Source organism: Notolepis coatsorum, assembly GCF_963971535.1.
Source record: "Notolepis coatsorum genome assembly, chromosome: 13".
Taxonomy (NCBI): domain Eukaryota; kingdom Metazoa; phylum Chordata; class Actinopteri; order Aulopiformes; family Paralepididae; genus Notolepis; species Notolepis coatsorum.
The window spans coordinates 40507234-40534722 of record NC_140177.1 but is presented as its reverse complement, the minus strand read 5'-3'; the positions used below and the strand labels follow the sequence as shown (position 1 = coordinate 40534722).

Sequence of the window (27489 nt, the reverse complement as noted above, 5' to 3'; positions counted from 1 at the left end):
CACTCTGAAATTATACAATATTCACCACGGGATAACGTGCGAACGTATACATGAAAAAATTAATTCTTTTTTGCATGTTAACACATTGTGCGCCATAAACGGCGTAAGTTGTTATTGCCTGCCATGCGTTGAACGCCAACAACGGCGTACGCTGTTTTTGGGATCAATATTAAATTTTTTCGCCATGGCATTCATAATTCATCCAGCCAACCTCCGGACTCCAGCGGGACCCTGTATGAGATTGCAACGCCTCGATACCGCCGCCTGGTGGATGGTCGGGCGAGTTACACTCTCGCCGAAACCGGAAGTGCCGGTCGGTGCGTCGAGGAAATCCCTCCGGCAGTCATATCTTTTTACGGGATCTCCAGACAAACACTATAGTGCATTTGGATCGCTTCCATAATGCAATAATCGATATGATTTCGGCGTTTATTGCGCCATACAAACCGGAAATGGATGTAGGAGATCGGCGTCAAATAATTGGGATCTTTCTCCTCCAGTCTCATTGGCGCACGGTAAGAGGACACTAACGTTATTTTCAGCCCGATTGTTTATTAATTTCACTGCAAACGCACCCCTATCTTTAAAGTGTGGCCCAGTAAGATGGCTGGCTGGCAGTGAATGAGTTAAGAGTGTTTCCAGCTGCTCTTGTCTCTCTAAGATCTCCTGCAACTACAGGAAGATGAATGGGTTATTATTATATCGCCCTTACCTGCATCTGTGGTTCATGCATGCTCCTTAGCTTAAACAAGGTCTTCTAATATTGATCTCTCTCTGCTAAGGCAGGAGATTTAGAATTTTGAAGGTCGCAGTTTAAAAAAAGGAAAATCGCCAAAAAGTAGCTTAGCATTGCTGCACAGGTCACGCACCGTCACCAGCGCGGGGGCCCGCGCATTCTCCTGGTGGAGGTGGAGCAGTTTGAGACATTTAGTAATTTGATATGACAGACGGCTACAATACTGTAGTTTATTGTGTATTGAGTATTGCAGGCTATCTACAGGTATCAGAAAGTTAAAGGATGGAGAGGATGGCAGTGATTAAGGGACAAATTACCCTGCAGTGTGATTATTTGCATTTGGTTCTGTATTGACTTTCATTGGGAGACACATGAACTTGCCAAGTGCTAGAAGCTAACCAACAAACCGTCATCTATCTGTCCATCTTTTTTATGGCGTAGCAGGCCCAAAGCGGAGCAGAGAGGAAGGTGGGGTGGAAAGTACCCAACAAACCCCCTCCACCAAGAAACTACGCCTCAGACAGACCGTACAGGTACACACACACACACACACACACACACACACACACTCTGTTCTCCATTCATTCATCCTGCTATTATCTCGTCCTTCCAACACGATTCAACTGAGGTGTCTGTGTCTGTGTGTGTCCAGGAGGCATGTGATGAGGAGCTGGAAGGAGAGATGGACGAGGAGAGAGAGGCAGATGACAGCCAGGTAAAGTGAACCTCTCTCGACCGCTCTCATTCCAACAGCAGCAGAAACTTTACCATAACTAACTAATGAATTATAAACCTAGTTATAGCAATGCTGGCAAATCGTCTTGCTTCACCTATTGGGCTGCTTCTGGTGCCTATTTGTCTCCTCCTGGAGCCTATTGGTCTGCTCCTGGTGCCTATTGGGCTGCTCCTGGTGCCTATTGGGCTGCTCCTGGTGCCTATTGGTCTGCTCCTGGTGCCTATTGGGCTGCTCCTGGTGCCTATTGGGCTGCTCCTGGTGCCTATTGGGCTGCTCCTGGTGCCTATTGGGCTGCTCCTGGAGCCTATAGGTGCTCTCTGAAAGAATTCCACTCAATGCACCTATCACTGACCAGGACCACGCCCCTCTGCTTTACATATAACCAGGTGTGTTTGCTGCTGAATCTCCTCTCAAAGATTCTTTCACGTAAAAAGAAACTAGGGATAACGGGGAGTAAAAACAAGATGCTTAAGACTGTGCCGGATTATGTCGGGGACCAGATGGACATCAATACTGGAAATCGCGATCAGACAATTGGAGTATTCTTTTTGGAATACCCCTTCAGTCTGGCTTCCGTCCAGCTCACAGCACCGAAACCGCACTGGTCAAAGTCATCAACGACCTCCTCATCTCTGACGATTCTGGTGCCCTCAACATCCTGATCCTACTCTATCTTAGTGCAGCCTTTGACACAGTGTGTCCAGTGGCGGCCGGCCGATAGTGGGCGCTAGAGCGCCGCCCTCCCTGGTTAAGAGAAGAAAATATTTTTTTTATTTTTTTGGGCCCTAGAAATAAAATCAACATGTTTAAAATGAATAATATTTACTCATTTTAAGTGTTTGTGTTTCCAATGCACAATATAACGTTAATATATCAAATATAAATAATTGTTTTCATTAACAGGAAGTGACTGTCTGATAGAGAAGCATACCGCGTCTATACTTTCCGTAGCCGCATTTCTCTCGGGCTAGACGCAATAGCGCTTACAGTGGGCGTGCACTGGTTTCATCGCTGTATCCGTCGCAGCCAATCAGTGCGTAACGCGCTGTGCGTTGAAATATGATGTATTATGATGGAAGCCGGGCGCGTTTTCAAGCGGTCTATATCATCTAAGCAAGCAGCGTCTATACTTTTCGTAGCCGCATTTCTCGGAGACGCTCTCTGATTGGTCGACGTCAGTTTCTACACTTTAGCCACTCTTCGAAGTTGGTTTAAGGTTAGAGTTTGTCTTAGAGTGTGACGGCAAGTTCTTTCGACGGTTAAGCTTAGGCACTCTTTCAAAGTTGGTTAAGGTTAGAGTTTGTCTTAGAGCAGGGCGATAGAACGGCAGGTAGTTTGCAGGCTGTTCGACGCGGAAATGTGCAAGAAGACACAGCTCATCACAGTACTGTTGTGTTATGCTAACAAGAAGCTACCGGTACTTTTTTTTTTTTTTTTTTTATCCACTTTTTCTCCCATTTTCTATATTTTCTCCCATCCCAATTTCGTAATATCCAATTCAACCCTCCCCTGTCACGAACGCTGTTTCTTGCCTCCCACAAGCCGGCTGCAATACATAGTCATACATAGCACAAGTCCCCTCCGGTACTTGAGGTAACAGCAGTCGCATCTTTTCACCTGCGCAGCTCGATCTCTCAGTGGCGAGGAGTAACGCGTGGGAGGCTCACGCTGCCCCCGACACTTCCTGATTCTACTGCGCAGGCGCACCAACCGACCTGTAGGAGTCGCTGTCCACAACGCCCGATCCCCACCCATCAGTTTCCCACCCCCTAATACGGCCAATGTGTATTAGTACGGACGACCAGCTAAACTGAAAGCAAATATGGAGCGCTGGGCTCGAACAGGCAAGCCCAGCGTCTCCAGATTTCGTGGCGAGCGCCTTGCCCACTACGCCACGTAGCCGCCCACAAGAAGCTACTTGTTAGCACTGGACAGTGGATATACATCAACAGTCTGGGACTGTGGGACAACAGTGGACATATACACTTTATCAAGCCCTCCTGGACCACGTTTCAACTAAACAGTGAGTTAATGCGGTCTCTCTCTCGCTCTCGCTCTCTCTCTCTCTCACTCTCTCTCTGTTGTTGTTAATTTCGCAGCGGGTGACGCATAATGTATGAATGAATGAATGAATGAATGGTAACTTGTTTAAAATGACAAGATATATATGTGTTCATTATTGCATTGATCATACGTGTACTAGTGTAGTATGAATGAACTCGACTTAACGTTGGTAACGTTATGTCGAGTCAGCTGTCCACTTGGTCAGCTGTCCGCTTGCCCCCCCCCCCGCGCCCACCCAAATGTAGTTCACACCGGCCGCCACTGAGTGTGTCACTCCCAGGTATTGAGATGGATATCCGTCAATTTGATTTTGAGTTCAGTCATTTGATTCGGAGTCGTGACGGATTTTAACCTGAGTCAATCGGAGGCGTCAAATATAATGAATAAGGGGATTTTTTTCCTACCGCGACCGCTCCAAGCATAGTCATTGGCGAGCAATCGGCAGGACGCAGCGACTTGAGACCGGATTGCGCTAATAGTTCGTCGTCGGAAATGTATAATAATCGCAAGATACATTCAGACAGTGTTGGATGAGATCTAACTAAATGGATTTATGGACACATTTATGCCCGGACCACAAAGCTTATCGAAGGGTTAGCGGCAGCACGACGGCTCTACCGGTGAGTCTCAGCCTGTTGTTATGATATGAAAATGTAATTGTAGTGCTGTCAGACCCTGATACGGATTGTCTTTTCCTTTTAGGCGCCGGTTACACCTTAGTTTCGTTTTCGGTTTCTCCAGATCGCAACGCAACGGTAGCCAAGTGAGACATACGTTTGCATCCCGAGTACTTTCGTTTTGTCATATGAGCACAGTGATGTAGTACACTGCCAAAGCAGTAGGTGGCAGTAGGTGGCGAACATGAAGGCAATTTTCAACCAATCAGAACTTTAATGTGCCAATACACTTCCTGCAAAGAAAATGTCAACAAGCGGGCGCCGCCAATGCAGCACTTCTTTTTCAGCAAAGTGTAATAAAAGTGCAATAAACAAAACGGATACATTCACTGTGTTCTGCCTCTCGTTTGTTGATGAGACAACTAACATCAACACAAGTGACCACCAAGAGCGGATAGTTTAGTCTCAAAAAGGATCGGCGGGGGGATTGTTAGCTGCATGCTAACGTGGATGGAATATGCCATTATAACAGTATAGCATTGTGGCTAGAAGCTAACGTTAGCTCACACTAGTTAGCCAGCACCAAACTGATGATATCGGGAGCTATCAGTAGCTAGATAACATTAGAGACAACGCTGTGTGTATTAAACAAAGGTGAATAGATGGCTGGGCCATTTGTTTAATGCTTGTTAAAGATTGAAAGAGGAGCTCTGAGCTAACAGGGTCTGATAGCTAACGTTAGCCAGCTGCTCATGCAATCGGTAATGCTAGCAGAATGAATGGATGTAAACTTTATTTAACATATTGCATATGGGTACAATACAATACGGCTCAATACAAACAATTGTTAAGGGAATGCAGACAGTTGTAGCTTGGACTGGGGTCCTTATAACAATAACTTGACAACACATGGTAGCTGCAGCTATTTGGGACAGCTCTGCTGTCACCGGAAGGGCACGCAGATGGTATCTACTGCGCATGGGCGTTTTCGCAACAACGGCTCCGTGAAGGCTACACGACTGTTGTCGGCGAGTTTTGGCGCTGCTCAAAAACGGAAAACACAATTTAGCGTTTCAGTAGGGCCACAACGTATCCGCCAAAAAACGCATTTCTGTGTAAAAGGGACATGAAACGTATTCAAACAACGACCACAAAAACACTAGTCTAACATGGGCCTTAGCTAACGCTATTAAATAAAAATATACAGTGGAGGTTAAAATAAGAATGACTTTGCCTGAAAAAAAAGATCAGTCAGGAGATGTTTTGACGGAGATAACTCATCCCCGCGGGAATAGAGTTTACCATAAAGCAGGGGTGGACAATTATTTTTCCCAGGGGGCCAAATGAGCAACTGAAAATATTTGAGGGCCGGGCCAAAATTCCGAACTCAATTATGCATAGTATACATTTAATTTCTATATAAAAAGCAGTAAATGGCATTGTTTTGACCGCTGGTAAGAGTGTATGTTATTATTTGGCAATTAGAAGGTGAGGTTAGCTTTAAAAAATATCATTTCAGGGTGTCCGCGGATCCTTAAAAAGTCTTAAAAGGTCTTAAATTTGTTTATCAATTATTAAGGCCTTAGTTTGTCTTAAAATGTCTTAAATCCATTTCAGAGGTCTTAAAAATGCCATAGAAAGGAAAGATAAAATCCCATGTCATCTTATGTTTTTATTATGAAATCTGGGGGAAAACTATAACGGGAGATAAAGTTTGACTTTTCATTGTAGAATCACGCAGACCGGAATGGGGCGGAACCAACACAACTCCTTGTGTAATGTGTTGGCCGGGGAACCATTTCAGCAACGGAGTCTAGCTAACGTTAGCAAGGCGAAGCGATAACGCTAACGTGATTGATTGATTGATTGAAAAGTTTATTAACAGATTGCAGAATGGGTACAGTACAGCTCGATACATACAATTGTTAAGAGGATGCAGACCTGAGAAAGACTTTCGTCTTGTTTCCATCAGGGTCCCCCATTTTCAATTCATCATATGACACACATGACATACAGATAGACAGTACTGCTACATCTATACTCAAGTTTACATCAGGGTCCCCCATAAACGCACCCGTGTATTGAAGCTTCTGTAGCATGTCACAGTATACTTACGTTTAGTTTTGTTTAGCATTTGCACTCGTTAATATGGGAAACTAAGTGCCAATTTAATGAGAACAGGCTCGACAATCCACTGTTTGCGCGATGGTTGGTCCCAGTCAAAGACCATTACAAGCCCTGCTGCAAAAAAAAAAAGAGCAGTCGCGTCGCACATGCTGAGCGTTCTGCAAAAACCGCCTGCAAACTACTATTTCGCATTTATTTTCGGCCCCTGCCTCCACACCAGCTGCGCCATCTCAGGTAGGACTATAACATCTGCACCAACAGAAGTCCGGATAACATTCGGCTCCACGCCAAAGCTTGAAGCTGAGGTCTTAACTTGAAAATAATCTATTCACGGATGTAAACAAGGACACGTTTGTGTTTATGTTCGATGAGATCTTCACCCACTATGTATTTTTTCCTCCCACCCACCCACCCCCTCCTAATGACGTACAGTATCCTCCCATGTATGTTAGGATCTATGGGTAACAGTACTGTATATTTGCATATCGTATATGTCACAAATGTAACGGTACAGTACTATATACAGGGGAGGAAATTAGGCCACTTTACTGGCCAAATGCTAGTATTTTTTACGTTTGGCTGGTAAAAAAAAATCAGATACCCGCCAGTTGGCTGGTAAGCCAAAAAGTTAGTTTCCTCCCCTGCTGGCGAGTATACAAAAAAATAAAACATTCTGCAATCACTGCACTGGCAAACGGTGCGCGTCTTCTGAGTGTTCGCTTTAGTTGACAGTGCCACGAGAGCACTGCACAAGACCACCCGCGGACATATAATGTTTAATAAACGTTTGCGCAGTACTGGCCAACCCGCGGACATATAATAATAAAAGTCCCGTGGTACTAGGCTAGCCATCAGGAGCACTCGCAAACAGATAACGTTAAACACAGCAGAAGATGGAAAACAGACAGACTGACCAACGGGGAACTGCATCCAACCCTAGTACAACCCTCGAGTATAAGTTACTAAGGACACATTTAAATCACAGAGGTGTAATGTTAGTCTACTGGAACTGTATACAGTGGTTAGCTTCTAGTTAGCGTTTTAGCTATAGCTGCTTGCTAGCTAACGTTAGCCCTGTGTGCTCAAAGCAGCCAGCTAGGTGTATCTGTTATGACTATAATGTTTCCAAAAAAGCACCGGACTACGACGTAAGGTTAGACATTTTATTTCATGCTCAAAAGCCCCTGGCTTGCACATCGCAGTCACGAAAGGGGCTAGCTCAACCAGTGCACTGTGCACAACAGCACACCAACCCAACTGACGTTACCACAACACTTGACGGTACTTCACAGCACTGTCGTAAGACCACTGTGCTGTCTTAAAGGCACAGTGTGCCTACCCAGATGCATACACAACATTGACGCGGCTTGACATACAAAGAAGTAATTATCACAATTAGCGATTTTTTTTGTCTGGTAAAAAATCTGTTTGGCTGGTAAAAAAAATCAGATACTGGCCAGTTGGCTGGTAAGCCAAAAAGTTAGTTTCCTCCCCTGACTATATACCTGTATGTCCCTATGCCATAAATGGCATGTATGTTGAGTATGTCATAAATGTCACTATGAATTGAAAATGGGGGACAAACGTCTTTCTCTGGTCTGCATCCCCTTAACAATTGTGTGTATTGAGCCGTACTGTATTGTACCCATTCTGCAATCTGTTAAACAAAGTATTCATTCAACAAAAACCACAAAAACAAAACAACTGGATGAATGAATGAAAACTTAAACTTTATTTAACAGATTGCAGAATGGGTACAATACAGTACGGCTCAATACACACAATTGTTAAGGGGATGCAGACCAGAGAAAGACGTGTCTTGTTTACATCAGGGTCCCCCATTTTCAATTATAGTGACATGACATTTATGACATACTCAACATACATGACATCATGACATTTATGGCATAGGGACATACATGACATACAGGTATACTATATAGTACTGTAGTGTTACAATTGTGACATATACGATATGCAAATATACAGTACTGTTACCCAGAGATCCTAACAGAAAATATATACATATGATGGGGAGGAGACTGTACATTAGGAGGGGGGGTGAGGGGGGTTTGGACATTTACGGTGCCCAGTTTCTAATTGCAGCCTCCCGTAGGTGCTCTTTAAGAGCGGTTTTGAATGTGGGCAGGGGTAAAGTGGGTTTTAGGAGTGAGGTTAAGCAGTAGTCTGACCAGTTTGTTTTGTGATGTTTGTAATCTTGTTTTTAGGGCCTTTGAGGTGCTTTGGTACCATGAGGTGCAAGCATAGTCGTAGTACCCTTCAATGAGTGCTCCTGTTAGAGTCTTCAGGGTATTACTATTCTTGTTTACCAGAGAGGAGATCCGGCACAAGAATCTTGTTTGTTGGTTGACTTTTTTGATACCTGGGGGGGCCTGGGGAGGGTGGTAATAGTTATGTGTTCTGACAGTGGCTGTTGCACTTGCTGCTTGGCCCCTGGTATATTTTGTTATATTTGCTATTTATGTCTGGTCACCCCTTTGTTGAAATTCATCCAATCCAGTTACTCCTTTAAGTTCAAGATTTTTAAGTTTCCAAGTTATGTTTTAATAAACATCTTTGGACCAATGTGTCCCTAAACTTAAACTAATTGGTGTCATTGCATGATTTTTGTCATTTTGTTATTGTGAAATTGGTATTAAATTTAATTCTGAGTGGCATTAAAAAGTCTTAAAAAGCATTAAATATGACTGGGCTAAACCTGCAGATACCCTGCATTTATTCAAATAGAATTTCCAAAATGATAAATAATAATAATGATAAACAAAATGTGAAACATTTAACTCATTTTCAGTCACATTAATAACAAAGGGCATTTTGAGTTTCATATACTATTGAAACAAGGATTTTCTTAGATTTCTAAAGACATCACTGAACTGTGTAAAGAAAAGTGTCCCAGTTTTGTAGCCTTTTTGACTTTACATTTAATGTTTTCAGAACTGTGCAAAAAAAAAGATCATGTCCCATTTCACTTGTTATATTTCCACATTAGTGTTCTTCAGTTCTTTTTTTTAACTGTGCAGAAAAAAGAAAAGGATCAAGTGTCCCATTTCACTTGTTATATTCCCACATTTTAGTGTTCTTCAGTTCTTTTTTTTCATTCAGTGTGAGAAATCCAGTCTCTTTTGAGCTTTAACAAGTCCATCAAAGTCAGGTTGAATGTCTGAGGTGGAGATGCGAAGCACAGCTGACATGTTCATCAGTGAGAGAGGATCTGTACCTGGATTTGGTAAACTTCATGACTGAGAATGTCTGTGTATGTATGTGGATCCAAAGAGAACCAACATCTTCTGAGCATGTCTCCCCATGTTTGGAAAGTTCTCCTCCTTGAGAGCAGAGTAGAACTCTAGCAGACTCTAGCTGACTTAACACTATGGCGTCCGTTCACGAGTATATACGTGTTTCGATTCCATGCGTTGTGGTCCAGAGCCACGAGTATACTCGTGACGAGTTGTTATTGTTTTATTCCATATTTATAACGCTTATTAGGTACCCGATCCACTAGCAGGATCTTTCCACATATTTGATTTTTGAAACATGCAGTACCGGCCAGATCCGCTTAGGGGTGCCATCGCTCCACTGCAGTATCATTGATGGGATTTCTTTAAAAAAAAAAAAATGCTTTTACAGTCCTGTGGGCGGATCATAGATCCTTGATTCCAAAAGAAGACCCTCCATCTTGGATCAGCTTGCCGAACGTTTTTTTCAGCGTGGAATAATGGGATTTATGATTAGCCAATGTGCATATCGATCTACCAGAATCCGATGACTGGTGAGGAAATGCTGCCGGTGATCACATGGCCTGACGGTAGGATAATATTACCCCCAATTACAGCTGGATTGGACATTGTTTTATAACCTAACGTGATAGACTACTGACATTGGCTACCGGAACGCACACTCTATTGCTAATCAATAATACTGATCGGCGTTCCCCGGCCGCCCCCATTTCATCCATAGATGCTCTGTAATAGTCCGGATGCTACGCAGTTTGTTTTATTTCATTCCTATATATATACAGCAGAAATGGCGTTTGATATAACGGCGCCAACGTTTAGCCTTTTTTGCAGCCTCCTGCAGAAAAGCCTAGACGAAAAGCGCGATATACCTTATATTCACGACGCTATAAAATGACAACCAACCGATGGATTTTTATTTTCTTTAAGCCATTATGAAGGCACGGTTTATGCACTCAAGTGACAATGAGAATGGACAGATAGCAATACTATAAATGATATATAAAGCTCTTAGAAAGTACATCGGTGGGCGCCCCAGTGGCGAACCACATAGCGCGCTCAGCCGCGACACGGCCGACCCGGGTTCGACTCCCGAACCCGTCGTTATTTGCAGAATGTCTGCCCCCCACTCTGTCTCCCATTCCTCCTCTGTCTCTCTCTACTGGACTGCCCAGTAGCAATAAAGCGATAAAACGCCAAAAAATAAATCTTTAAAAAAGAAAGTACATCGGTTTGTTTACAATCCTCAGGCCTAAATCGCTGCGGGGCTCCGGACGCCATAGTGTTAAAGTGCTCTTTCAGTAGTGAATCAGACTGCAGGTCAATGAGTTCAAGCTGAACATCAGTGGGTGCACTATCAACACTGCAGGTAAAGGGAGAGGAAACCAGCTGCATTTCATCCTCAACCTTTTTAAAATCTTAAACGCCTTGAAAATTCATCATGCCTAACATGGATGAGTACCTGTGCCGGTGATCATCTGATGGTTTGACTTATTTCAGGGTTTTCATGTGTTCGAGATTGTTGCTGCCTAGATGCCTTGAAATTAATTGCAACTTTGTCATGAAGGCTTTCACATGGCTATGCATTTCATGAGCAAAAATGACCTTGCCCTGCAGTTGTGTGCTCAAACTTCAAATAACTACACTTTTTACCGTTTTTGGCTTGCCATTGCCCCGACTGCTTTATTGTTGAATCAAGTCAAATCCTAGGTAAGCGTATATTGTACGTGTGAACGTTGACATGAAAAGAAAAAAAAAATACAAAAAATTATGATGCAATCTTTTGCGGGCCGGTCAGAATCATCCCGTGGGCCGTATTTGGCCCGCGGGCCGTACAATGCCCAGGTCTGCCATAAAGCATAGGCTGATATACGCTACATTCTCTTTAAACATATAAATGTTACAGGACACAAGTAATAGATTTAATCACTTTTATTCTTTTAAACTTGGTCTGACCGACCTTCGGCATACATAGACCATGAACAGGCAGTAGATCCAGTAGTAGAAACGCATGTCAGAAAACACGAGTGCTTGATTGATTGATTGATTGAAAATTGTATTAACAGATTGCAGAATGGGTACAATACAGTACAGCTCAATACACACAATTGTTAAGGGGATGCAGACCAGAGAAAGACTTTTGTCTTGTTTACATCAGGGTCCCCCATTTCTCCCCATGCTCCTATTGTCCTAAATGTTACAGGACAGTTTTAAAATGCTATTGTTTTACTGTATTTGCCCTATACACAGTACATAATTTGAACTATACACAATACATAATTTGAACTATAGACAAAACATAATTTGAACTATACAATAATACTGAATTTGAACTATACACACAATACATAATTTGAACTATACATCATTTGAACTATACACAATACATAATTTTAACTATACAATACTGAATTTGAACTATACTAAAAACGCCAGTCAGAAAACGCATATCCTGCATTATGCCTCCTCCACTCTGGAGTCAGAGCCACTACACCTGCTATAGCCTCAAAATCCTCCACTCTGGAGTCAGAGCCACTACACCTGCTACAGCCTCAAAATCCTCCACTCCTGGAGTCAGAGCCACTACACCTGCTACAGCCTCAAAATCCTCCACTCCTGGAGTCAGAGCCACTACACCTGCTACAGCCTCAAAATCCTCCACTCTGGAGTCAGAGCCACTACACCTGCTACAGCCTCAGAATCCTCTACTCCTGGAGTCAGAGCCACTACACCTGCTACAGCCTCAGAATCCTCCACTCCTGGAGTCAGAGCCACTACACCTGCTACAGCCTCAAAATCCTCCACTCTGGAGTCAGAGCCACTACACCTGCTACAGCCTCAAAATCCTCCACTCCTGGAGTCAGAGCCACTACACCTGCTACATTTGAACTATACACAATCAATCAGATTTATTTATATAGCACATTTAACATGACACGTGTCAACCAAAGTGCTGTACAGAGGGTAGATACACATAGATACATATTGACAACAATCACACTCCGTTTTATGGGAGGGCACACAGGCATGCACACAGGAAAACAGGCCATGAGTCAGTGAATGGGAAAGGCTAGTAGGTAGAAGTGGGTTTTGAGCCTAGATTTGAAGGCATCTATCGAGGGGGCAAGCCTAATGGAGGTGGGGATGCTGTTCCACAATTCAGGGGCTGCGACAGCAAAGGCACAGCCCCCCCCCCCCTGAGCTTGAGGTTAGACCTCCGGACTGTCAGGAGCCTCTGATCGGCTGACCTGAGGGACCTGGTGTTGGAATAGGGGGATAGGAGGTCTGAGATGTAGGAGGGGGGGTGACCATTAAGGGCTTTAAAAACAAATAGGAGAACCTTAAAATCTATCCTGTAGCGTACTGGAAGCCAATGAAGGGAGGCAAGGACAGGGGTGATGTGGTCTCTCTTGCGGGTTCCGGTCAACAGTCTGGCAGCGGCGTTTTGTACCAGTTGTAAGCGGGACAGGGAAGACTGGTTAATGCCTATATAGAGGGAGTTGCAGTAGTCTAATCTAGATGAAATGAAGGTGTGGATGACTCTGAAGGTCTGCAGGGGATAGAAGGCCTTTGAGTTTGGCAATGGTGCGTAGTTGGAAAAAACATGCCTTTACCACTGAGTTCACTTGTCTGTCGAATTTAAATTGTGGGTCAAAAATGACACCTAGGTTCTTGACATAAGGCTTGACCAAGGAGGATAGGTTGCCAAGGCTGTTGGTAAGGGTGGTGACAGCGTCTGGGGGACCGAAGAGGATTATTTCGCATTTGTTTTTATTTAGTTGTAGAATGTTTTGTGCCATCCAACATTTAACGTCATCCAGGAAGGACATGAGACTGTTGAGACAAGTTAAGACTGTTAAACAATACATAATTTGCATTCAACACCTTAGCCAAATGCAAGTCCTTGCCAAATGCAGTGAAATCTGAGGAGCTTGGTTAACTGAATGAAGAGGTGCGAGCATACCAGATTTAGGAGCACAGGCCAAACACTTTGAGGAGAATACTGAACGAATCGATGTTGACTGGTGGAGTAAGATCTTGGCCATGAAGACGCCAGAAGGAGGGATGATATTCCCCATTTTAGGGAAGTTGGTAAAGGCCCTTCTGTCATTGTTCACTGGCCCTCTTGTCGAAGGATAATTTAACATCATGGATGACGTCATTGAAAAAGACGGGGCCAGGCTGAACATTGAGACATAATTATGATGGCTTAGCCTTTATCAAGTCCCACATGAAGGCAACAGAGAAAAACGCCTCCAAAATGGAAATCAGCCCTGCACTGAGGAGCATGAGCATGTGCCTGTCTTATATATAATATAATATATGAGGTTAAAATAAGAATATGACTTGGACTGAAAAAAAGTTCAGTCAGGAGATTTTTTTTGCTTTAATCCCTGCACTCCATCCTCCTCCAAAGGCTGCACTCAACTGGTTTTCCTCCTATCTTACTGACTGACATCAATTCATCTCCCTCTCCGGCCACACTTCTTCCCCCTCCTCACTCACACATGGGGTCCCCCTAGGCTCAGTCCTCGGCCCCCTGCTCTTCATCTGCTACATTCTCCCCCTTGGTCACATCATTCGTAAATACAACCTCAACTTCCACTGCTACGCTGACGACACCCAAATATACATCAGCACACAATCCCCCCACAACCCACCCCTCAGTCACATTGAGTCCTGCATTTCAGAATTTCAAACCTGTATGACTCATCATAACCTCCTCAAACTAAACAGCGACATGACGGAACTCTTCATCATCGGCACCAAAACCACCCTCAGTAGATCCGGACCCATCACACTCACCATCAATGATTCTACCATCACCCCTTCCCCCCCTAGTCCGCAACCTCAGTGTCATCGTCGACCCCACCCTCTCAATCGACCCCCATGTCCGCTCCATTGTCAAAACCTCATACTTCCACCTCCGCAACATGGCCAAAATCCGACACTGCCTCTGAATCCCTCATACACGCCTTCATCTCCTCCTGCCTCGACTATTGCAACTCCCTCCTCACTGGCATCACCTCCCGCTCCCTCCATAAACTGCAGATGGTTCAAAATTCAGCTGCCCACCTCCTCACAAACACCCGGTCCCGTGAACACAGCACTCCTGTCCTCCACTCTCTCCACTGGCTCCCGATCAAGGAACGCATCAACTTCAAAACATTACTCCTCACCTTCAAAGCCCTCCATAGCCTGGCCCCCCCTACCTGACTGATCTCCTTCTTCTTCCTTACCGTCCTACCCGTTCTCTCCGGTCCTCCACTGCTTCCCTCACTGTCCCGTCATCCAAAGTAAAAAACGTTGGTGATCGGGCCTTCTCACGCACTGCACCCCGACTCTGGAACTCCCTCCTTCAGACCATCAGAGACTCCCCCACACTCTCCACCTTCAAATCCCGCCTCAAAACCCACCTGTTCTCCCTAGCCTTCAACCTTCCCCACCCATAACCCCCCCCTCTCCAACCTGTCTTGATGTTTGTTACTGTGGCTTTATGTTTCTGTGTATCTCATGCTGTTTCCCTGTTTCCCCCGTGGTCTTATGTTCCTTTTTGTTTTTCTTTGTTTCTCTGCCTACTGTCAGCGACTTCGGGTTCTTGAGAAGCACTATACAAATAAAATGAATTATTATTAATTATTACCCCCTGTTTGGCCCCCTGAACAGTGTTGGTACACTGCCATCATAATGACTTGACATGAGGTCTATAGCGGTGTGAGTTGATACAGTATCCTGTTGATTAGAGATGTTCCGATACCATTTTTCCCTTCCAGATCCGATTCCGATACCTAAGCTTTGGGTATCGGCCAATACCGATACTGATACGATACCGGTGCATACATTAATATTATATAAACTATTTTAAAAAATATTTTTTTTTTACAGCTACCGTTTTATATATACTGTTTTTTAGTAATAACTATAAAGTAATGGTATTTATTCAACAACAGGTGATTGTATAGATTAGTATTAATGTATGCTCAATGAGTTCACCCACGGAAAGGTTGTTGTGACATTGATTCCGCACGGTTACACGTTGTTGCACTTCCTATCCAGTCGGCTCCATTTAGGTTAGCTACTGTAGTAGCAGAGGCTCTGTTGTGATTTTTAATGCACAATAAATATTCAACATTCTCTTTTGAGACTCTTATTATTTGGCACTAAAAGCTAAACATCGTCACCGGTATCATGGCTGTCTGCATTATGTCATTAATTGCGTGCATGTGTGGGACAGGTTGATCAGTTAGCCATGTTAGCATGAGCTAGCAGTTAACGCGAGCTAGGTTAGATGGAAACGAGACAATATAACGTTACTGGTCAAAAAGTGATTTACCTTGGAATACTCCTTTGCCAACTTGCTGTACTTTGCTTGCAGGTCTGCAGCCATTATTGCTGGATTATGAATAGCCCCAACTTTAGCCAAGGTAACGTTAAAGCTAAAACGAGCTTTTCGGTTAGCTCTTCAGCTAATGCTAATAACACCAGCAAGCGAATACATCAGAGCTCCCCGTCACACTGCTGTCGGGACGATGGCATTTAAGAAAGTATCTGCTGTTAAAATGACAAACAGCATTGACACTTTAATTCACGGTTGATTAAAAACACGTTTGTTTTATAATGCTCACTCTCAGTAGGAGGATACCGCACGTGTTGTTTATAAATTACATCATATGGTATCGGAGTGCAGAATTAGAGGGTACTCGCCGATACCAGCATTTTAGGCAGTATCGGAGGCATTTCCGATACTGGTATCGGTATCGGAACAACTCTACTGTTGATACAGAGTCCATTAGCTCAGCTGATGAGAGTTGTGGTTACAGTGATGTGCATCTCCGTCAACACTGGATACATTGTAACACTTAAGGCTTGTAAAGATTTCAAGCCTGAATACGCAGAGACCGGCTCCACTCTGGGAGCCGGTCTCTGCGTATTCAGGCTCCCAGAACGCAGTTATGTGTGGATGAAAGGTGCATACGATAAAATACTTTGACTGATACGACCAAAATCGGTTTTGTTTGGACATGGCCACAGATTTACACACTCTGTGTATTTGTGTTTGTGTGTGTGTGGGTGGGGGTGTATAGGAGCTTCCTGAGGATGAGGGGTTTCCAGTCTTAGCTGAGGACATCGAGGAGGAGGAAGGGGGAGTGTCCCAATCTGTTCCTTCCGATCACATGACCGCACAGGCCGGCGTCCAGGAGCATGATGTCATCGTTATTGACACTGATAGCGAGAGCCGCGAGAGCAGAGAGGAAGAAGAGAAGGATGAAGAGGAGGAGGAAGAAGAGGTCTGTTCTGTTCTTCTCTTACTATCTTTTCTTTCCCCCTCTTCATACAGTAAATACAGAATAGATGTTTACAGAATACGATGAAAATTACACTTTTATCCAAAGCCACTTACAGATTGTGAACAACAAATCAGCAGGAAGGATACAATTCTGGCAGCTAAGGGTCAGTGATTATTGTTCGTCAAATAGTGCAGAGTAGTGCAGACTAGTAGGGGCGACAGCGGCTCAGGAGTTAGAGCGGACTTCTGGTAATCGGAAAGTTGTCGAAGTGTCCTTGAGAAAGACACTTAACCCCTAACTGCTCCCACCTTGCGTGGCCGCCTTCGCCGTCGGTGTGTGAATGTGAGTAAGAGACTTGTTGTACAGAACTTGTAAGTCGCTTTGGATAAAAGCGTCAGCTAAATGACTAAATTACCTTTATCTGTCCATCAGTATAAGGAAGAAGAGGATGATGAAGTTGATGAAGATGAGGGAGATGATGGAGGGATGGGAGGAGGAGAGGAGAGCAACGAGGGGAGCGCAGGAACTGAAGAGGGAGGAGATGAGGATGAGGGGGAGGAGCCTGATGAATCCACCAATGACAATGAGGAGAGTCTGGGTGGAGCTTCCTCTGACTCCTCCCACAAAGCCTCAGACCCTTCCCACAATGGTAAGGAACACGTAAAGTTTAAAGTAGTCATATGTATGTTTAAAGGAGACATTATGCATCTTTTATACAGGACATATTATGTGTATTTTAAAGAGTCATATTATGTATGTTTAAAGGAGACGATTATGTATTTTTTATACAGGACGTATCATGTATATTTTAAAGGGTCATATTATGTATGTTTTTTATACAGGACATTATGTGTATTTTAAAGGGTCATATTATGTGTCTTTAAGGAGACATTATGTATCTTTGGAACATGTTTGTAAACGTTTTTGCAAAGAAACAAGTCTAAATATAATTTCAATTATTAAACATGCTGTTCAGAATGTTGCCCTTGGTCATGTCACAAGGGGGACACAAGCAATACATTTGCTTATTTTTTTTTCAATTGGCTGTGCTCTTTGGAGCCAGGAACTAGGGCTGGGCGATATATCGAGTATCCTCGATGTATCGCGGCTTGTTCTACATGAGATGTAGTAAATTACTAAATCGTGAACATCGAGTATATGTTGTCACGTCGCAGCTGAGATGAGACTTGCTTTAGCGCAGAGCTGTCCTCTCATTTCATTATAGACACAGACCAGCGCGGACCTTAAATGACATGAATTGTAATTTCATTAGACACAGACTAGCACGGACCTTTAATGACATGCAATTTAATTGACGCGAGCAATGGGCTAACGTTAGCTGCTAACTAAGTTATCCCATGACTAGGCTAAGCTAACTACCATTAGCTGCTAACCCTGGAAACGCTCAAAGCGGACTCCACAACACTAGTTCCATTCGTGAGGAAAGGGGGTGGGTTATATTGACGACGCTTGACAACAGAGGTTTAAACATCACTTTATATTTATTGGTTATTCGTTTCTTTATATCGGGCATCCAGTTTCTAGGGCTGACCTTTGATTTATTTTTGGAATTTGAAGCTTTGGGGGCCGAGATTCGATTTTAATTCGAAGCTTCGAAATAAAAAAAATAAAATAAAAAAGTGTAATTTTTAATTTTTTTTGTTTTTTGTTGTGGGACTTGTACAGCACTTTGTTCAACTTTGTCAGTGCTGTAAAGTGTAAACCTTTTTAAATCTTAGACAAACTAAACACTTATTAATATTGTAAGCCGTCATTTGAGGCTTTATAAAAGCAGCACAATGAACACAAATCTGTCAGTGCCGAGTCCGACCTCATCTTAAATAACAAACAGCATTGCTTGTTGTAATTAACACATTCCCCGCCATTGGTTATACCCATCAATATACCCAGTCTGCCACCACTGTAAGCCTATGGAGATGTTTACCTTCTTTGCAGGGCTATAACTTTTTAAATTTTATTGCTATATTGACATTACTATGGCCCATTCAACATCGATTATCTATCGTTCAGGATGTGGGAACGTTATACTTTTCCATTCATACATTCATACAAAAATACCTTCTAGAATATAAGTATGTTTTTATCGTTTTCTGCAGTAATCCCTAGAACGTGAGTTATAGGCCTAAACGCATATATAGATTATTGATTGGCGTTTCTTCCCTATACACGCTATATTAAAAAATTCAACTGTATATGATTGGTATACGTTATGCTTCATCATGCGTGGAGGAAAGGGGGGGGGGGGTCGTTTCGATCATCAGTAAATGCTTTATGTAGGTTGGGTGATATATTGATCAGATGGTTTGCTCACAAGGAAACTCACAATTGGGTTGAAAATAACGTTATATTCCTCTTACCGTGGGTCAAGGAGACTGGCGGTGAAAGATCCCAGGTATACGACGCCGATCGCCTAGGTCCATTTCCGGTTTGTATGTCGCAATAAACGCTGAAATCATATCGATTATTAAGTTTAGAAAGCGATCCATTATGTACATTGAGTCATGCAACGATATCTGACGGCCGGATGAGTTTAATCAACGCACATTAGCCATATCCTGTAGGTGAGTGTAACTCGCCCGACCATCCACCACGCGGCGGTATTGAGCCGTCGTTGCCGTCACCTATAGGGTCCAGCTGCAGCGTTGGGGGTGTATATATGAATTATGAATGCCATGGCGAAAAAATTTAATATTGATCTCAATAACGCTGTACAGCGAGGTCTGGCGGTCAACGCATGGCGGCCAATAACGCTGTACAGCGTTTTTGGCGGGGAAAGTGTTAAGAGAGGCAGTTGATTTTGCAAAAAATATATACCGTACTTTTCGCACTATAAGCCGCACCTGACTATAAGCCGCAGCAGCTAAATTGAATGATGTGTACATATATAAGCCGCACTGGACTATAAGCCGCAGGTGTTTTAATGTTTAATTACCATATGTAATTACCATTGGGACACAATACTGTCGGATAAATAACAAGAATTAACTCATTTACAAGTTGTATTAAGTTTAGCAAATAAGGGAACAGATAAATAACATTTCAATGCAGTCAAAAAAGCAATATTTAGATTTTTACATTTTTGGGTTTGGTCACGTCGAGTCACATATAAGCCGCACCGTTATATAAGCCGCAGGGTCGAAAAATTGGGGAAAAAGCCGCGGCTTATAGTCCGAAAAGTACGGTATATATTCATATATATTTTTTTACATAATCGAATTTTATTTTCATATTCGAATCCCATCCCCATCGAACGAAGCTTCGAAGTATTTAAGACAGCCCTACCAGTTTCCATCTCCGTCTGTTCAACTCTTCCTGTGTTGACATTCGAGTGTGACATCATCACCTACGGCAGCTTAGACGCTCAAAACGCAAACCTAGAACAAAACCCGAGGGGGGGGGGGGTTGGCTCTCGCGCGTTCTCGCCCTCTCTCGCTCTCTCTCGACATTCAATGATTTAAAGTAGCCAAACGTTACAGTATAAATACTAACTGGATAGTTGATGATATAAACATTTTATTTCATTATCTGAAATATTCTAAAATCATTAAGTCTGCTATAAGCCATTATCCCTTTGTGTGTGATTATTATTTTCTCACAGTAGTGTATATATATATATTAGGGATGTCCGATATTATCGGCCTACCGATATTGCCATTAAAATGTGATATCGGAAATTATCGGTATCTGTTTTTAAAAAAAGAAATAAAATTAAAAAAAATTATATATATTCATTTAACCTTTATTTACCCAGGCAAGCAAGTAAGAACAAATTCTGATTTAATTTATTGTCAAAAGTATGCATAATGTTGTGTTAATTCCATGACAAGATATATGTAATGTTAATTACCTGAAATTATTCATTTTTTGGGGGGGGAAACCCTGCATATATCGGTATCGGTTTATATCGGTTGATATCGGAATCCGAAATTAAGAGTTGTACTATATCGGTATTGGTAAAAAAGCCAATATCGAGCATCCCTAATATATATATATGTGTGTTTGGCTAAAGTGGATAGAAAACACAGTACTGTGCAAAAGTCTTAGGCACCCAAGAGTTTTTATATAAATTGTCTTGGATGTAAATACATTTTATTAGTGTCAGTAGACTACTCTTAGTACATTTTCATTTAATTATTTTTTAAAGCATCTTCATGGTTTAATAATGCAAACATATGTTGTAGGGACTTATAATCATCATATTGGCGTGACTATGCATCAAAGGGTTAAATCAAGCATTTTTAAGTGCTTTAGAGGAAATGTCAAAATATCGCGATATATATATCATTTAGAGGCCGTATCGCCCAGCCCTACCAGGAACACTGCCTACCAAATTTAATGCCCAATTTGTAAGAAGTTGTTTTAATTTCCACAGATGTTCCATTTGAAACCTAACAACCCTGTTCCACAGATGCACACAGTGAAGTCAGGTTCACTTCTCTCTGTTTCATTGTGTTTCTATGTGTGTTTAGGCGAGGGCCACATCAGCACTACAGCAGAGTCTGAGGGCCCCAGGGACCCTCCACACCTCCCCTCTTCTTCCCCACTCACTCCACGCCTCCCCCACTCCCCTCGCCGCCCCCCCCATCCCCTCCCCCCCAGGCTCTACATCCAGCCCCCCGCCCCGGAGCTGGGCCCTCCCCACACACAGGTACCCTGTTCAGTCACCTGTAGCTGTTATACACACCAGGGATGTAAACAATCACATGTTCAGAGACCTTTCAGTTCCATTTGAGCTATAAAACATAATTACACATTATATTAACATTATATTAACACTTTCAGAGCCCAAGCTTAACACTTTGCATGCCACGCCCGAGATTATTCGGGTTATTACCCCCCGGGTTGAATGCCCAATGCCCACGAGAATATTTGTTTGTTCTCCATTTTCTTTTTTTTGCGATCTGAAATCATATTTCATCAACCGTGTCTACCGTTGGAAATTCAGCTACCTCAGGCGCTCAGATGTGAAAAGAGCGCCCCCTATCGTCTCCCAGATGGTAATTCACCCTTTTGGATTGAACTCAATGAAAATGAATGAGGAAAAAAAACCCGCACTCCACATTTTACTTCTCACTCATGCAACCGGCATCTACCAGCTTCATGCTGGACTCTCGGAGCAGCGGAGATTATGTGTTTTACAGTATACACGGTGTATCACTAAAAGGAGCGATTTTTTCGAATGGCGATCAGGAATTGGAATAATCCATTTGGATACCATCTGATCTCAGGTAAGGAATCTATGTTACCAGTCTAAGGATAATCGGACCCGTTTTCACGGATATACGCTTTTATGTGATTATGTGATATTGCTGTTTGACTGTGCGCGCCGTCAGGAAATAGGAGACTCGATTTTCGGCTCGCAGCAAGAGCGTGCATGCGTACACATATACTATCGATAATCTAGCGTTTATTTGAAAACTATTCATAAATAGGCCGAAAAATGACAACGTTCTAGAATATTCCAGGAAAAGGCGATTATCAGGGAATCTCTTCTTTTTTCCGTGAAACGGAGTGCTTTTCAGAATGGTAGAAAACGGAAATGGTTTCTTCGATACACACAATCAGAATAATCCAGAGGGGTTTGGTTCCACTCACCCAAGCGCAACGCGTAAAGCGGGCAAAACGAGGCGCAGCTCCAAACGGGGAACAAGGTTCTCAACAGCGGTTCTCCACAGAAAGGTCCTGGAGAGAAAGTAGACCAGGAACAGCAACGGGGAAAAAACAGGCAAATGCAGTTGTATTCCAGAACGACCCGACATCGATAGAAAGAAGGTCCAGGTATATAAAGCCCTCTGGGGCGCTGATTAGCACACACATACTCTCTATACCGTATAGACTCTAAACTCTGTTGGCTATACTCAATCCATACTGTGTGAACTCTAAACTATGTTGCCTATACTCAGGGCCGCCTCGCGGGAAGGGGTTTTAAACGTCAGTGAAGGTCAATTATTTTGCGACAATGACCGAGTATAGGCTATACATTATCCCGCTTATTACATGGCTAACTTACTAACAATATACCTAATTCATCGACAAGACGAGATCAAATGCAGACGCAGTTGTTCTGTGGCTCTGTCAGCCCAAATAAATAGAGCGCTATTGACCAATCACAAGCAAGCATTTCGGCGAATGTCAAAACGCCATGTAATAATCCATGATAATCGCCCTTTACTGGAATATTCTAGAATACACAAATTGTCATTTTTCGGCCTATTTATGAATCGTTTTCAAATAAACGCTAGATTATCGATAGTATATGTGTACGTATGCACGCTATATAGGCGATCTGAAAAATCGATTCTCTGATTTCCTCAAAGCGATCGCCCACACACACACACATAGGGCGAACGCTGAGATCTCAGCGAATACAACTCTGATTATCCCAAGACTTGTAAAATAGATTCCTTACCTCAGATCAGATGTTCTCCAAAAAGATCATTCCAATTCCTGATCGCCATTCCAAAAATCTATCGCTTTTATTGATCCAACGCTACATACTGTACATATGTATTCCACGCTGTTCTGAGGCTCCACAATAAATCCGATCGGCTCGGGTTACATGCCTGAGAAGTAAAATGTGGATTCCGGATTTTTCTTTTCTCATCCATTTTCATTGAGTCCATTCCAAAAGGGTGCATTACCATCTGGGAGACAATAGGGGGTGGTTTTTTCACATCTGAGCTCCTACAGGGGCTGCATACCAACGGGAGACTCGGTTGATGAAATATGAATTCAGATTGCTAATAAAAAAATAAAACTATAATAAATGTGGGCATTCAGGCATTGGGCTGATAAAATGTGATACGACGTTTTGGGCATTGAAAGTGTTAAAGGGGAACTATCTTATTAATGGCCTTTTTCAGTGTTTAGCATTGTTTCCTAGCTATGTGGACTTATATTAATAGGATCTATGTTTCTAATTCTCATTGGCGCATTCTTCCAATTCTCCTCTCACGATATTCACCCTCACTGAACTGAGTCATCTGAAAATGTGCATATCTGTGATGTCAGAGATTTCTCAGCTGCATAATAATATGGCAGTTGATGTGGCAGTTGGCACCAGGCCACACAGTGGTTGGAGCCCAGCCTCAAAACGGCTTAAGATCTTGAGGTAGAAAAATGCTGTTTTTGAGTACCTGATTAGAAATACAAAACAATGAATTTTTTGGAAAAAAAACGTACAGAGGTGTTCCATAGACTCACAGGAATTGTGTAAAAGTGCCCAAATAGTGAAAGAAATAGTCAAATAGTTCCCCTTTAACATACAACCAGGTTGGTCTATAAAACACAATGATACATCATAACATACAACCAGGTTGGTCTATAAAACATAATGATGCATTATAATAACATACAACCAGGTTGGTCTATAAAACAATGATTCATTATAATAACATACAACCAGGTTGGTCTATAAAAACATAATGATGCATTATAATAACATACAACCAGGTTGGTCTATAAAACATAATGATTCATTATAATAACATTATAATAACATACAACCAGGTTCGTCTATAAAACATAATGAGGCATTATAATAACATACAACCAGGTTGGTCTATAAAACAGAATGATGCATTATAATAACATACAACCAGGTTGGTCTATAAAACATAATGAGGCATTATAATAACATACAACCAGGTTGGTCTATAGAGAGTTAGAGAGTTCCCATGTTTGTAGTTCTGCGGAAAAGCAGAGATGGGAGAAAATAGACGTCCTAACTAAACTAGTCAGATTAATCTAAAGGTCAGTCCCTGACCAGGTGAGATCAGGGTAGGTTGAAGGAGAGAGAGAAAATATGGGTCTTAGGCAGGGATTTAAAAGCTTCGACAGAGCAGGCGCCCCTGACGACGGCAGGTAATTTGTTCCACAGGTATGGAGCGCGGTAGACAAAGGCTCTGTGGCCGGCGGATTTCTTTTTAACCCTAGGAATCGATAGAAGCCCCGCATTTTGTAAGCGCAGAGCACGAGCGGGCGAGTATCGGGAGATGAGATCGGATAGATAGAGCGGTGCAAGCCCATTTAAAATTTTGTAGGTGAGGAGTAGCACTTTAAAGTCAGATCGGGCTTGAATATGATGTGAATATGATGATGATGATGATGATGATGATCTGTCTGTCCAGAGACAGTCTCAGATGCGTCGACCTTCAGTCGGGAGAGGACCTCAGTTAACACCTGGAATAGGAACCATGGTGAGATACACCCGTCTCTCGTTCTCTCTCTCTGCCTCTCTCTCTGCCTCTCTCCCTCTGTCTGTCTCTGTCTCTCGTTCTCTGTCTGTCTCTGTCTCACGTTCTCTTTCTGTCTCTGTCTCTCTCTCGTTCTCTCTCTGTCTGCCTCTCTCTGTTTCTCTCGTTCTCTCTGTTTCTCTCTCGTTCTCTCTCTGTCTGCCTCTCTCTGTTTTTCTGTCTCTGTCCCTCTCTTGTTCTCTCTCTCTGTCTGCCTCTCTCTGTTTCTCTCTGTCTGCCTCTCATTCTCTCACTGTCTGCCTCTCTGTTTCTCTCTGTCTGCCTCTCATTCTCTCTGTCTGCCTCTCTGTTTCTCTCTCTCTCTCTGTCTCTTGTTATCTCTCCCTCTGTCTCTCTCGTTCTCTCTCTCGTTCTCTCTGTTTCTCTCTGTCTCTCTCTCTCATTCTCTCTCTGCCTGTCTGTCTCTCTCTCTCTTGTTCTCTCTCTGCCTCTCTGTCTCTCTATCTCTGTCTCTCTCTCATTCTCTCTCGTTCTCTCTCTCTCGTTCTCTCTATCTGCCTCTCTCTGTTTCTCTCTGTTTCTCTCTCTCGTTCTCTCTCTGTCTGCCTCTCTCTGTTTCTCTCTCTCTGTCTCTATCCGTCTGTCTCTCGTTTTCTCTCTCTCTGTCTCTCTCATTCTCTCTCTGTTTCTCTCTGTCTCTCTTTCATTCTCTCTCTCTCTCTCTGTCTGTCTCTCGTTCTCTCTCTCTGTCTGCCTCTCTGTTTCTCTCTGTCTCTCTCTCTCTCTCTGTCTGCCTCTCTGTTTCTCTCTCTCGTTCTCTGTCTGCCTCTCTCTATCTCTCTCTCGTTCTCTCTATCTCTCTCTCATTCTCTCTGTCTTTCTCTCTTGTCTGCCTCTCTCTGTTTCTCTCTCTGTTTCTGCCTCTCGTTCTCTCTCTCGGTCTGCCTCTCGTTCTCTCTGTCTGCCTCTCTGTTTCTCTCTCTCGTTCTCTCTCTGTCTGCCTCTGTTTCCATCTGCCTCTGTTTCTCTGTCTCTCTCTCTGTCTGCCTCTGTTTCTCTCTCTGTCTGCCTCTCATTCTCTCTGTCTGCCTCTCTGTTTCTCTCTCTCTCTCTGTCTCTTGTTATCTCTCCCTCTGTCTCTCTCGTTCTCTCTCTCGTTCTCTCTGTTTCTCTGTCTCTCTCTCTCATTCTCTCTCTGCCTGTCTGTCTCTCTCTCTCTTGTTCTCTCTCTGCCTCTCTGTCTCTCTATCTCTGTCTCTCTCTCATTCTCTCTCGTTCTCTCTCTCTCGTTCTCTCTGTCTGCCTCTCTCTGTTTCTCTCTGTTTCTCTCTCTCGTTCTCTCTCTGTCTGCCTCTCTCTGTTTCTCTCTCTCTGTCTCTATCCGTCTGTCTCTCGTTTTCTCTCTCTCGGTCTCTCTCATTCTCTCTCTCGTTCTCTCTATCTCTCTCTCATTCTCTCTGTCTTTCTCTCTTGTCTGCCTCTCTCTGTTTCTCTCTCTGTTTCTGCCTCTCGTTCTCTCTCTCGGTCTGCCTCTCGTTCTCTCTGTCTGCCTCTCTGTTTCTCTCTCTCGTTCTCTCTCTGTCTGCCTCTGTTTCCATCTGCCTCTGTTTCTCTGTCTCTCTCTCTGTCTGCCTCTGTTTCTCTCTCTGTCTGCCTCTCATTCTCTCTGTCTGCCTCTCTGTTTCTCTCTCTCGTTCTCTCTCTGTCTGCCTCTCTGTTTCTCTCTCTCTCTGTCTGTCTCTCTCTCGTTCTCTCTCTGTCTTTCTCTCTGTTTCTCGTTCTCGCTCTCTGTCTGCCTCTCATTCTCTCTCTCTGCCTATCTCTCTGTTTCTCTCTCTCTCGTTCTCTCTCTCTGTCTCTCGTTCTCTCTGTCTGCCCCTCTGTTTCTCTCTTTCTCTGTCTCTCGTTCTCTCTGTCTGCCTCTCTCGTTCTCTCTCTCTCTGTCTGCCTCTCTGTTTCTCTCTCTCTCTCATTCTCTCGCTCTGTCTCTCGCTCTCTCTCTGTCTCTCTGTTTCTCTCTCTCGTTCTCTCCCTCTCTGTCTGCCTCTCTCTCTGTTTCTCTCCATCCGTCTCTCTATCTGTCATTATCTCTCTCACAATCCTGTTTGCCATTGTCTGTTTTCAAAATATCATTATCAGCCGATATAGAATTTAGAATATCAGCCGCCCACATGACGCAATTAGAGTGAAAATAAGCGTCCTACGAAACGAGAGATCACAAGGAATGTTGATTCTAGTGTGTGTGTGTGTGTGTGTGTGTGTTGCAGCAACACTTCTTTGATGATGATGACCGGATGGTCCCCAGCACACCCACCCTAGTGGTTCCTCACAGAACAGACGGCTTCGCTGAGGCCATACAGTAGGTTTTATATATATATATATATATATACGTGTATATACACAGTACACCATACAGTAAGTTCTATATATATATTAGGGATGGGCGTGAG

The 27489-nt window shown here is 43.2% G+C and overlaps 1 protein-coding gene across 1 annotated transcript in view; it reads left to right on the top strand.

Annotated features, from left to right (window-relative positions):
* Positions 1-27489, top strand: part of LOC311239530 (nucleoprotein TPR-like) — a 226414-nt gene that overhangs the window by 178602 nt on the left and 20323 nt on the right. Inside the window, exons 44-50 of the mRNA XM_084327849.1 lie at positions 1178-1269; positions 1389-1451; positions 16620-16823; positions 17256-17472; positions 21314-21492; positions 24974-25042; positions 27307-27398. Of these exons, the coding sequence (XP_084183975.1) occupies positions 1178-1269; positions 1389-1451; positions 16620-16823; positions 17256-17472; positions 21314-21492; positions 24974-25042; positions 27307-27398 (916 nt within the window). The remainder of the gene's footprint in view (positions 1-1177; positions 1270-1388; positions 1452-16619; positions 16824-17255; positions 17473-21313; positions 21493-24973; positions 25043-27306; positions 27399-27489) is intronic.